The sequence below is a fragment of the Peromyscus eremicus genome, chromosome 8a (assembly GCF_949786415.1).
Source record: "Peromyscus eremicus chromosome 8a, PerEre_H2_v1, whole genome shotgun sequence".
NCBI lineage: Eukaryota > Metazoa > Chordata > Mammalia > Rodentia > Cricetidae > Peromyscus > Peromyscus eremicus.
The window spans coordinates 82,465,307-82,478,402 of NC_081423.1; the positions used below are offsets into that span (position 1 = coordinate 82,465,307).

The 13,096-nt window shown below is 44.4% G+C and overlaps 1 protein-coding gene across 1 annotated transcript; it reads right to left on the reverse strand.

The window, feature by feature from the left end:
• Positions 1–9,082: 9,082 nt before the first annotated feature.
• LOC131916395 (keratin, type I cuticular Ha4) lies at positions 9,083–12,803 on the reverse strand. The gene is made up of 7 exons (XM_059269722.1): positions 12,456–12,803; positions 12,270–12,352; positions 11,249–11,405; positions 10,257–10,418; positions 10,040–10,165; positions 9,643–9,863; positions 9,083–9,167 (listed from the first exon to the last, which is right to left on the reverse strand). Exons 1-7 carry the CDS (start codon positions 12,801–12,803, stop codon positions 9,083–9,085), a joined length of 1,182 nt encoding a protein of 393 aa, XP_059125705.1.
• Between the last annotated feature and the right edge of the window lie 293 nt (positions 12,804–13,096).

Sequence of the window (13,096 nt, forward strand, 5' to 3'; positions counted from 1 at the left end):
GGTGCTGGAGGGAACAGAGCTATGAGAGTCAGTCAGCTTCTACACCTAATGTCCTGTCTCTGGTACAAGACCCGGTCCTCTCCAGAGCTTTATATCCTGTCAGCGGTGGGTGTGGTGACATTTACCCCCTTTTGCTCTCGTTACCAATTTTCCATTTGTTATTTAGCCACCTCACCTGAGTCCTTTAGCTCATAAAATGTTTTACTTTGGCTTCCTGCTATGTCAGGACTCCTCACCAATCATGCTGGTTAGTTCAGAAAGAGCTTCATGGTTTGGCTTCAAAGTAACCAACTTTGCCAACAACAGCACTTCCTTACTGGGCATTGAGTTACAGTGGCTTCTGGCCCTCAGATTTGGGGGCGCTTCTGATCTCTTTCTCCTAAGCTAGGAAAGGATTGGGCCTTGTTCAGCTCATCCCCAGTGAGGAGTCTGTGGGGGAAACCATCCGAGCATCTCTTTGGAAACCAAACTGGTTAGTAAAGAATCCCAAAAGCTAACATCAGAAAATGCAACCCGTTCAGTGCTGCCATACCATCCAAGTGAGTGGAGACAATGATAGTCTCTTCCTGTGGGGCTGCAGGAGTCTCCTAGGGTCCATTTGTCCTCATAGGAATACTTTGGAAACCAACATTTTGGGCATTGCTATTGAGCATGAAGTACTACAGTATTGCTTGCACACAGTGTGGCTGTAATTGACTCCTGTTTGCATGAATGCCCATTTTGTACCAGACACTGAATGAACCAGGTACTTCATATGCATTAACTCCTTCAGGAACCACAAGCCTTGTAAGAGTCCGTAAGGTGGCCTCAGAGTTTCACCAAGATCCTTGAGATCCTCGAGGTCCAAGAGCAAAAGCAGATTTCCCTAATTCCAGTGGCCATATTCTCACTACTTCGTGGTACCCTCTCCCTTCCAATAACTTTACTGTAAGATGGAATGATGTGGGATAGACTGAATTCAGTCAAACTCAGCCATTGCTTGGCGGTGTTTCTCCCCATCCTCTCCCCCAATCAGAATGAGCCAAGAAACAAGTCTGTTCTTCTTTTAAGAAACCAAGTCACTTCTGTTCTAATGAGAACCTACTTAGCAAGAATGCATCGTTCCCACTAGAAGTTGAAAAGAAGTAAACCCCTAGTCAATCTGGTGCAGAAATACTTGAGCCTAGTCCTCCAAGGAGTGTGATCCCTCAGTGCCAACACATTTTCACATGCTAAGGTGACATCTTAAGACTTGCAGCATATTCTAGCCAGCACATCTTCTGCCTCATGCCATTCTAGATGGAGCTTTGAACTACAAGGATTGGCTATCTCGTCTATCCATGTCTCCGATACAAAAGGCATTCTTAAAGTTTTCCTCTTGGTAACTCTGAGAAAACTCCTATCACGTAGTTATCTATCGGATCCTACTTCCTTCAAGTGTGCGCCGGGACCCTGTTCTTTTTGTTATTCTCATGGAAGGCAAATCTACGTATTTTAAGGCTGTATCTATTTTTTGGAGCCAGCCAGATGCAATTTGGATCTAAATCTATTGAGGAAGGTAAACATCCACGCTGAGTCATTTCTTTATTGGTTCAGAAACAAGTTGTGACTATAAAACAATCATGTGTGTTTTCTTGAGTGATCCTGAAAGTCATTTCCAAGGAAGAGCTGACTCCAAGCATGTTTTTAGACAGAAAGCAAGCTTTAAGCAAATGGGTGTTCTTTTAGGACTGTTCCTTCCTCATGTCCACAGTCTCTGCCCTCCCACCTAACTCTATTTGTAAACGATTCTACTGTGACACGTAGATCAGCTGTGCTGATTTAGAATCAGTACCAAGCTGAGCAAAGCCCAATTGAATGAGCTCACAAAACCTAGAAAATACGTGAAACCATTAAATTTTTTTTAATTATCTTCCATTCCTCTCTTCTTCTATATCACCAGCCTCAAAAGAATAAATCGGGGACAATGCTATTTTTTAAATGTAAGGAAGGGCCAGGCACGCCTTTAATTCCAGCACTCAGGAGGCAGAGCCAGGTGGATCTCTCTGAGTTCGAGGCCAGCCTGGTCTACAGAGTGAGATCCAGGACAGGCACCAAAACTACACAGAGAAACCCTGACTCAAAACAAAAAAAAAAGAGTAAGGAAGGAATAGTGTGTTATAGACTAGAAAATATGTCCATGAAGACTGTATAACTATTTCTATAGTTTCTGCCTCAGTCAGAGTGGAATAAGACATAGAAAAGATTACTGCGTATTCAAAAGTGCACAGTAGAATTAGAAAAAGACACACATCCTGAATGAAGTGATTTGTTTGCTGCATAGCAACATGGTTATTATATAATGAATGGCTGAAAGGACGCAGATCTGTTAAGAAAAGAAACAAGTTTCAGTTTGTTTCCTAGGAATTCTTAGAAGTGTTTCTCACTTATTCCATTTACTTTATACTGTGTGTTCTCAACTTTACATAAATAATGATATTGTCTCTGGCCAATGACCCTTCAATAAACATGATGGGCAGATGAAATCCTAACAACCAGAAAGGTTTTATAGCTACCTGTATCATTGTGTCAGACGCTGTGGCTGAGGCTTCTGGTTTCAGGATGTGAGCCAACGGCATTTGAGGTTTAAGGACACTATTCATTACAGAAGTTAAGGCTATTTCCATGTCAGAGATCACACACAAACTCGGCAGTAGTATTTAACCACAGAGTGAAGTCAGGGCAAGTCTTTGCTGGAGCCACCCTTCCTGTCTGTAAAGTCATGAGGAAACGTCCCTTCTCTTTACATTTTGGAAATGTAAAAAGATGTATCGGGCTCCTCACAGATATATTTATTACACTAATGTACACAAATGGCAATGAGAGGTCATGAATGGTAACACTGGGCAAGCAAGAAGATTTCTCATATCAAAAAGGGGTCCAATTCAAGTCAACTTAAGTCATTCTATGGTTTTAACTTCTGAGTATAGGAATGTGAAGCAATCCAAAACAACATAGCTTGATGATTTTACGTATCTATTGTTATTATGTGTGTGCGTGAATGTAGGCACACACACATATGCCTACATTTCCAAAGAACACGTCTTACATATGATATGTCCTGATGAGAATTTCAAACAGTGAGTTCTCACCATGATGGACATAACTTTGGAGAAGAGAAGGGAGGTCAGACAACTTTCAGCAGCCATTTCTCTCCTCCTACCTCTGCATGGATATCAACTCATCAGGCTTGCACAACCATTGTTTCACTGGCTGAACCATCTCATCAGCCCTAACAATGATTTTATTCTGCCTGGGATGGCTAGATTAAGGAACCACTTGGAGAAGGAATTAAAATCTGATGTGTGGAGTGCTCTACAGGTCAAGGGAAAGAGCTAATGCTAGCATGGTTTCTCAAAACGCAGACGACAAAGTAGCTTGGCGCCTAGTGTAACTGTGTTTTAAAAGTTTGCATTACATTCACTGTCAAGTTGATAACTTGAGGTGAACATGAAGGAGCTGTGAGGCTACAGCTTCCTCCCCAGCATGCTACAGACTATGTCTCTTCGTAGTCACCGTGACTCCTTCTTTCTATATCCAATCTGATTCTCCTTACCTTTGCTCTGTATTCTGTTGACCATGCCCTCAGTGAAGTTCTTGGCTCCTTTTGGTTTCTATGTCACTTTAGCTGCTTCTCCATTTTCCTCTCCAATTGCCATACCCAGGTGTCCTCAGAGACCTGGAAAAACAAGCTGTGAACATCGTGTTGGGAATTTTGAAGGACATTATGTAGCTCTGTCATTTCTGTCAGTGGTCCCCAAGGCGCTTTTGTACTCTACCATCTTCCCTTCCGTGGTCTTAGCTTGTTGCAGAGTATTTGTTTACACTGTGAAGATGTGCCTTTGCCAAGGTGCCTTCTGGTTGGTTTAATAAAGAGCTGAACAGCCAATAGCTAGACAGGAAGAGTTTAGGCAGGACTTCTGGAGACAGGAAGGACTCCAAGAATTAAAAAAGAGGGAGAAGCCAGAAGACATGGAGAGGAAACAGGAGGTACAAGATGGAAGAGCGGTAATGCCATGTGATAGGACATAGAATAATATAAATGGGTTAATTTAAGTTGTAAGAGCTAATTAGAAACAAGTCTAAGTAAAGGCTGGGCTTTCATAATTAATAAGAAGTCTCTGTGTCATTATTTGGGAACTGGATGGCAGGACAGAGAAAGATTCGTTACATTAACTCCTACAGCTCTAGCTACCACCCTTACTTAAATAACTCTCTAACAAATCCAGCCATTCTTCTTAAACTTGCTATACCACCATTGTTTCATTTCAAAAGGCTCAAAAATTTCAGGCCCAGGAGTTTGGAGAGTTGGCTCGGTAGTTAAGAGCACTTGTTGCTCTTCAAGACCCAGAATTTTTTCCCAGCATGCACATGACAACTCACAATCATCCTTAACTGCAGTTCCAGTGGATTCAATGCTTTCTTCCGACTGCCATGGACACCAGGCGCACATATATTACACATACATACATGTAAACTAAAAATCCAGACACATTAAAATAAAATAATTAGCTTTTAAAAGAGAAAAAACTTTATACCCATAGTAGGTGTTTGCAATGATTATTAATTTTATGTGTCAATTTGACCTTAGTAAGGGATACCAGATAGCTGATTAAGTCTACTTCTGCATGGATTTATGGAATGTTTCTGGAAAAAATTATATTGAAGATCATTATTATCAGTGTAGGTGGGCATCATCTAAATCCCTGAAGGCTCAAAGAATGAAAATAAGTGTGCAAGGATGTTGGGTTTACTCTTCCTTCTTGAGCTAGGATGCCAGTCTGATCCTGGGCTCAGACATTTATACCTTCAAACCTTGACCTATTCCATTGGCTCTCTTGGCTTTCAGGCCTTTGGGCTTAGAATGGAGCTACACAATTGCCTTTTCTGGGCTATCAACTTCAAGATCACAGAATTTCCCAATCTCCTTAATAATACGAGCCAACCCTGCATAACAATTTTATATATATTTGTCTGTGTCTTAAATAGAAGATAGATATATACATAGGTAGATGGATAAATAGATAGATAGATAGATAGATAGATAGATAGATAGATAGATAGATAGATAGACATCCTAGTGATTCAATTTTTGTAGAGATCCTGTTGGTTGATTTATCTAGAGAACCCTGACTAATACAGTGTTCAACCAGTATAATTTCTTCCTGTCTTTTCTTCATTGTTCCTTATCTCCAATCAGCTTCCACATGCTAGAGGATGCCTCTAAACTCCCTTCATCCTCTCCCCAACCCACCCATCTCAGTTCACGGTTTCTCTCAGCAGTTTTCTAGAAGGTCTTTCTTCTATTCCACACAACTCTAAAAGCTTCCAGGTCCCATTACAAGCCAGGCTAACCACAGCTGCCAGATGTATCACCTGACAAGTTTCCATGCACAAAAATCTCATAACCAGCCACTCAAGGCACTTTCTGATACATCCCATTCTATCATTCAGTTTCACTCTACTACCACATTTCTTTTATGTTCCAAGTTAGAAAATGATCTTTCAGATTATAAATACACCCCTCAATTCCTCATTTCCTTACCTAACAAATGTAATGCTTGGAAAAACTTCCCCTCTTGTTGAACCGGCACATTCATCTGTCCAAACAGGCGCCATCAAATTTTAGTTCAGAATTATGCTAATATCATACAGCAAGAGTTGTTTGAAGTAGGAACTATGGGAGGTGTATAAAGTTTTAATAACCTTATCATGATCCTCATTAATGTTATTCGTCCTTATACGTTTCTTTCACAGTATCCATTGGTTTGCACCATGATTTAGTTAAGGGGTGATTCTACTGCTGTTGAAGGGCCTGCAGTTGACAAGACAGGCAGACAAATTTTATATGAAATGAACACAGTTTCAAAGACTGATCAAGGGCTGGAGAAAAGGTTTAACTGTTAAAGGCTAGGCTCACAGTCCAAGCGCTGTTCAGGGCGGTCCTATCCTCTGAGTCTTCTCTTGCCCTTCTCTCTTGCTTCTGAAGTTCATAATTCTTCATTTAGATCTCCCTTTAGCCACCTTGCTGTTTGTCAATGATGACTGTCTCTTTGTCTTATTCACTCTGGGTTGTAAATATTGCTATGAGCCAAGAATGGGTTTTGTTTATTAGTGTTTCTCCTTTCCCGACATAGTTTTCAGCATACAATAATAGATAATTGGTTGTATTTGTGCCAGTCAGAGAGCATTAACTAAATACATAGCAATTGTGACTGTGCTTTATAGACTTGACAGCTTTAAAAATTCAAAGATGAGGCAAATGGGTGGAGACCTGAGGATTGTTGTTGGTTGAGAAAGACTTAGTGAACGGTGGCCTTCCTTAGGATTATGGGCCATAGAATGCAAAGAGTTCATGGGAGATGCTGGGTCGTGGGATGCATACCTATAGGCCAGTCCTAGGAAGGCAATGGCAGGCAGACCTCTTTGAGTTTGAGGCCAGGATGCCCCACATATCAAGTTCCAGGCAGCCAGAGCTATGTAGTAAAACCTTGTCTAAAAAAAAGAAAACAAGTTTGTGAAATAAAATGATTTCAGTTTGAAAGCTGGGCATGCAAACTAATGACCATAGTGATATCTGTTTATATACCTCATTATTTGACCTATTTTTATGTACAGTTCACCTGTTTATCACTACTATATCCATGTAACCATTGTTGGTTTGACTCGGTTTTTATACTACCAAAATATGCAAAACTAGCCTGTGAAGTCTATCACAATTTTCTGTGTTCCTCATGTGAATTCTTTTAAAGATGTAAACTTTAAAAAGAAGTTATTGGGACTGGAGATATGGTTCTGCTCACCAAGTTAAGTCTCAGTCCAGCTAGGCGTAATGGGGTGGACGGACTTGAAGTGAAACTGTCTTATGAGAAACCAAAGCCTGGAACTTGAGACTTGGTATAAAAGTGAGAAGAATGGAAAGCATCGGCTCCGGTGGAAAGGAAGTTAAACCAAGTGCCCTTCAGAGTGAACTTTATCAGGAGAGAGAGAGACTTCCCCCTAAAGGCCCGAGCTAGGTTTCAAGAGCTTCATCACAAGAGATAGCTTAAAGTAAAAGAGGAAGCGAGAGATCCACCATGGACAACATGATGGGGGGGGGGGCGTGCATCTGAAGGGAAAGGCTGTTATTTATTAAGCGGTGCAATGTTATTCATTAAGCGGCGCTGTTTACTGTGCAAGAAAAGCCACAAGGTACAACAAAACCCACTATAAGAGTTTATTAAGGGAAGGGAACAGAAGGGGGTGCTTAGGCTTATGGAAAGATCGTGCAGAAAGAGAGGGGAGGGATAGAATCTGATTTTTATAGGTTCCCCTGCACATGCGTATATGGGCTACACCACGCATGCCCATAGATTACATGACCATTCTGCTCACAAATTACGTGATCACACAGCGCATCGATTACGTAGGACTTAAGGCCCTGGGATGACTAAGCATCTTGCCAACACATGCACAGTCATGGGGGAGTGGCTAGGAATTCTAACAAAGGAGGCTTCCAAAGAAAGCCCCTAAACAAAAGGGAGAACATTTGATGAGATCATGGATAGTTCAATGCTAAGTGACATCATCTATAGGACTCGGCAAATATGGAGCCAGATTCTGGAAGGGACAATAAAGCTTATCTTGTAGCTGCTAGAGGGAGGGGCTATAGGGCTACATGGTTTCTTTACTTTCTGTCCTGGAGAGCAAGCTTTGGGGAGGTCCGGTTGGGCTTATGGGTTTGAGGGGCAGCTAGAGAGTTTGTGTTCTAACAAGACTGAGATTCAGAAATCATCAGCCAATTCGGGAGTCATATAGGGGTGCCAATTATCCAGGAACAGGGATATAAACAGAAAAAAGCTAGAAGCCAGAGCACAGGTGAGCAGAACTGTGTGGGAAGGTATGGAAATCAATGAAGGGGTATAGCTAGAGTTTTCCTGCTTTGCCCACAGTCAGGACGAATCTCTATCACCCGCCAGTCCTACAGCCGCTCAGACCCAACCAAGTAAACACAGAGACTTATATTGCTTACAAACTGAATGGCCATGGCAGGCTTCTTGCTAACTGTTCTTATAGCTTAAATTAATCCATTTCCATAAATCTATACCTTGCCACATGGCTCATGGCTTACCGGCGTCTTCACATGCAGCTTGTCATGGTGGCGGCTGGCAGTGTCTCCCTCACCCAGCTTCTTGTTCTCTCTATTCTCCTCTCTGTTAGTCCCGTCTATACTTCCTGCCTAGCCACTGGCCAATCAGTGATTTATTCATTGACCAATCAGCAACACATTTGACATACAGACCATCCCACAGCAAAGGGGCATTTTCTGTCTATGTAGGTGAGGCAGGGGGCTCCAGAGAGGAGAGAAGAGGGGACTGCCAGTGGTAGGGTAGTTTAGGAGAAAAAAATGTGTAATGAGGGTAACAATTTGAGAAATTTGCCAGCTGGGGGTTTCTCAGAATAGCCAAGGGCCCTGCAGCTGCAGCAAAATGGGCTTGGTGTTCATGGCCAAGTTTTCTGTATGGCCTGCCCTTGGCCAGAGTCCACCCATCCAGGGAACACCTCTCCCTGCCCCTCCAGGTTTCCCTTTGAGCATAATACCCAAGTCAGTCATTTGAGCCTTTAATCACCCTGCTAGCGAGAGGTATTTTTATGGGACAGTCATGAATATTTTACAAAGTATGAATATGAATGAGAAACACCTTTACTATGCCAGAGAAATAAAGTTTATTGGGAAGTAAATGAAGCTGCCTCCTTGCATTCCAGAGAATACCAGAGAAGAAAGGAAGGCAGGAAATGGAGGCATGTACAGGAAATGCCCTCTCTGGTAATCCCCAGAGCTCAGATTGCAGAGATCTGACACCTTCAGCAGCAAAGAGACTTGATCTTCACTGTCAAGAAGTTGATGATGGCTGTCTTTGCTCATTGGTTCTGGAAAGCATGTCAGTTTCTAGCAATTGCAGTTGTCATGGTGACGTTTCTTAATGGCAACAGAAGTCCTAGCAAAGGAGAGACCTGAAGACTGTTCCTGGCTTTTAACTAAATGGCTTCACTGATGTCTTCAAAGGGGATCCAAGTAGTTCAGTTAACAGCAACGCTTTTGAGAGCTGCCACAAGGTCCACAGCAGCTGCCGCTAGCGTTGGTGGTAGCACATGGGTTGCATGGGAGGCTGGGGAGACACAGAAGTAAACAATGCATTGGACAGGAGAAGTCAGAAAACCCTAAGTCACACACAGTATCTGGTACTTACAGGAACTACCTGTGAATTATCAGTGGTTGAAATTAGAATGGAATTGTAACTGTTATCAAGCCCTTCTCCCTTAACCACAATACCTTGGGCAGCACTGGAAACTTGTGCTTTTAAAATTGTCTCACACTCTTGTGCTCTCAGGGAACTTAACACATAAGATTGTGACTGACAATCTCCTTACCCATTCCTATGCTCGCTATTGACAACTTTCAGAGGCAGGACCTATTTCCTTCGCCTTTGCTCACCGCCATTTACTTGACTTGTGAAAATCACTATGCCACTGTAGGCATTCAGTGCACTATTTGAGTAGTTTGAAACATGGTCACCATGAGTGTTTTCTTCTGTCTAATACATCCACCACACATACAATCCCAGAAATTCATTCTGTACTCACTTGCAGTCCTCATTCTCCAGCAGGCTCCTATATGTGTTGATCTCACACTCCAGCCTGGACCGGATGTCCAGCAGCACCTGGTACTCCTGGTTCTGACGCTCCAGGTCAGCCCGGATCTCACCAAGCTGGGACTCCACGTTGGTGATCAGACACTGCACCTGGGACAGCTGGGAGCTGTAGCGAGCCTCGCTCTCTGTCAGTGTGTTTTCCAGAGAGTTTCTCTGTGGGGGAGAAGACAAAGGCTGTCACAGAGCTGTCCCCTCTAAAGGTTCCTGCATGGCCTCCCAAAGGAGTCACAGGCTTCAAGAGCAAAGAAGAAGAAGTGTCCCCAAGGGCACCCCAGTGACTCTGCCTCCTGACTCCACACTGCCCAGCAGCAGGTGTGGACACTACACACCAGGTTGTGCTGGGCTTGCAGCTCAATCTCCAGGGCGTTGACTGTGCGTCTCAGCTCGATGATCTCTGCCTGGCAGGACTGCAGCTGCTCTGAGCTGGACACCACCTGCTTGTTCAGCTCCTCGGTCTGCAACAGGCAAGGGCAGAGACAGGATCAGACCCTGCTTCAGGGTCCTGGGGGACTCAGTTCCTGGGTGACCATGAGCTCAGATGCCCACCTGTGTGGTGAACCATTCCTCCACTTCTCTGCGGTTGGTTTCCACCAGGGCCTCGTACTGACACCTGGTCTCATTGAGCACACGGTTCAGGTCCACAGTGGGAGCAGCGTCCACCTCCACGTTGAGGCGGTCTCCAAGCTGACAGCGCAGGGTGTTGACTTCCTGGTGGGGGAAGGAGAAAGAAGGACCCTATGAACCCAGATCTTCTCTCTTCCTGCTGTAGGAAAGTGAGTATAACACTGCCTACAAAGGGATGGGGCGCTAAAACAACATCCTCATCATTTCAAAGACACAGACATCACAACAAAGCTCCATCAGGAACCACATGATTGTCTTTCTCAGACAAAAACTGAAGCACCTTCCCAACCTTCAGAGTCCTTGGCACACTCCTGTCTTCCACCACACTCCTTTAGGTACTACATGCTTAGCCATACTTAACTATGTCTTGCCTAACCATTTCTTTGCTCAGCCTATACCCTCAAATGACAGCACTTACGTATCCTCCTCAGAAGTACTCCCCAGCTCCTCTCCGTAAGACTGGCTTCCTCTTACTATGCACACACCACACAGCACTTATTTCACTCAGCCTTGCATGATGTCACTAGGGCTCCCTAGCTGTCCCTCCACACTAGACTGGGAGTTCTTAAAGAGAGGAGTCATGGATTGTTTTATTCTTTTACCCTCCACCTTCACTGTCAATTCCGGGACCCAACAGTAGTCACCAGCAGCGATCAGAGTCCAGGGGGTGGACATCCATACTCACTGCCCACAAGCCAGTGTGCTTGAGCGTCAGCAGCTCACTGCACTCCTTGATAAAGATGCAGCGCCATCCCCATCCTCCTAGGATCTTAGCTGGAAGTCCTTCAGGGAACGGTCCGACATCAGGGAGCCTGACTGCCAGCTAGTACCTCCTGATTCCAGGGACCCTCTCTTAATGCTAATGGCTTCACCCCCACAGCTCTGAAACCTGCTTTTTAAATACGTCTTCTTACCTCCTCATGATTCTTCTTGAGACACAGCAGCTCCTCCCTCAGAGACTCCACCTGAGCCTCCAGGTCAGACTTGCAGAGGGTCAGCTCATCCAGGACCCTGCGCAGACTGTTGATGTCTGACTCCACCAGCTGCCTCAGGGACTGCTCAGTCTGGTACCTGCACACACAAAACGGGAGGATCAGCCAGCGTCTTGTTAGGATGGGACTGGACCAAGAACTCCACGAACGTATACAGTTGTCTGCCTTTCTTGTTCTGTTTCCATCTTGCTATATGTAGATCAGCTGGGTGAGGTCTTGACTCACTGAACATCACAAGGGGCCCAGAGACACCCATAAGGTGGAGTCCTCACTCTGTTCTTGGTGTTTATTGGTTAATATAAAACCAAACTGGTCCATTCCCATCCTTGGATTTGGGAGTTTTATAAAAAAATAAAATAAAAAAAATAAAAAAAACTCTCTCAAAACACTGATATAGGTTGAACATCACTGCCTAGAAAATCCAAAACCTGAAATGCTTAACAATCTGAAAGTCTTGGAGGGACACAACACCACAGTGAAAACTGCCCCACCTGACTCCATTGACAGAGCAGAATCAAAACGCAGGTGCCTTAGAAGTAGTGAATAAAATGGCACTCCACTGTGTTTGAAGGGGATAAACACCTAACAAATGAGTTTTGTGTTTATATGTTTATATTCATGTCTTGTCCCCAAGACAACTCACCATGAATGTTCAACTATCCCACAGCTCAGAAGGAAAGCCAAACCCAAAAAACACTTCTGGTCCCAAGCACTTCTGATAAAGGACAGTCAACCCGTATCAACTGAAGGGCTCAAGTCTGAATGCCTGGTTGAAGCTTATTTTTTATAGCCAGACTTAGAAGGAGACATGAAAAGGGAAGAAATGTGTTCCTCATCCCTTCCACCTGCCCTTCCAGGCAACATTAGACCCACAGAGCCTTGAACAAGCCATGAGAGAGCCACCAGGGTTTGGAAGTAACCCAGCTCAAAAGGTTCAACATACTTGGTCCGGAAGTCATCAGAGGCCAGCTTGGCATTGTCGATCTGCACGACCAGCCTGGAGTTCTCAGACTTAGCACACAGAATCTGAAACAACGGTTCCAATGTGAGATCTACTTGAAATTGAGTATGTCTCCCTATCCAAAGAAAGGCAGCTGCTTCCAGGCTTTTAGACAAATCACCCCCTCACCTTCTGCTGCAGCTCCTCAATGGTCCTGAAGTAGGCCTGGTAGGCAGGGCACACCAGAGGGTCCTGCTGCTGGTTCCTCTCCTGGATCCGACATTCCAGCTCTGCATTCTCTCTCTCCAGCTGCCTCACCTTCTCCAGGTAGCTGGCCAGGCGGTCATTCAGGAACTGCATGGTCTCCTTCTCATTGCCATTGAAGGAGCCCTCACAGAACCAATTGCAGTTGCCCACATTGGCGGGGATGTTGCAGGCCCCGGGCAGGGTGCAGCCGTGGCAGCTGTTGGGCACGCAGGGCCGGGAGGAGCAGCTGGTGCGGCAGCTCAGGGCAGGCAGGCAAGATTCACAGGACATGGTGTTGGGAGAGGTGATAGGAGAGTGGTGACCTTCTGGAGGTAGATGTGGGTGAGGTTTGAGTCTCTCCGTCCTTCATGGGCCTTTTATACCCTTAATAGTGGGTGGGGGCTTGAAAAATAGCATAATTTCCTTTCCTAATGCTTCAGCTAATTTTTCTTCAAATTATGCTACTTAGATTGCTTCCAAAGAGTCCCCCCTCATCCTATAAAATTATTCCATTCAGCTTGTGTCACAGCAGCCTCTTCCTGGGTACAAGTGGTTGATGAAATCAGAGTTTCATCAGATGGCTT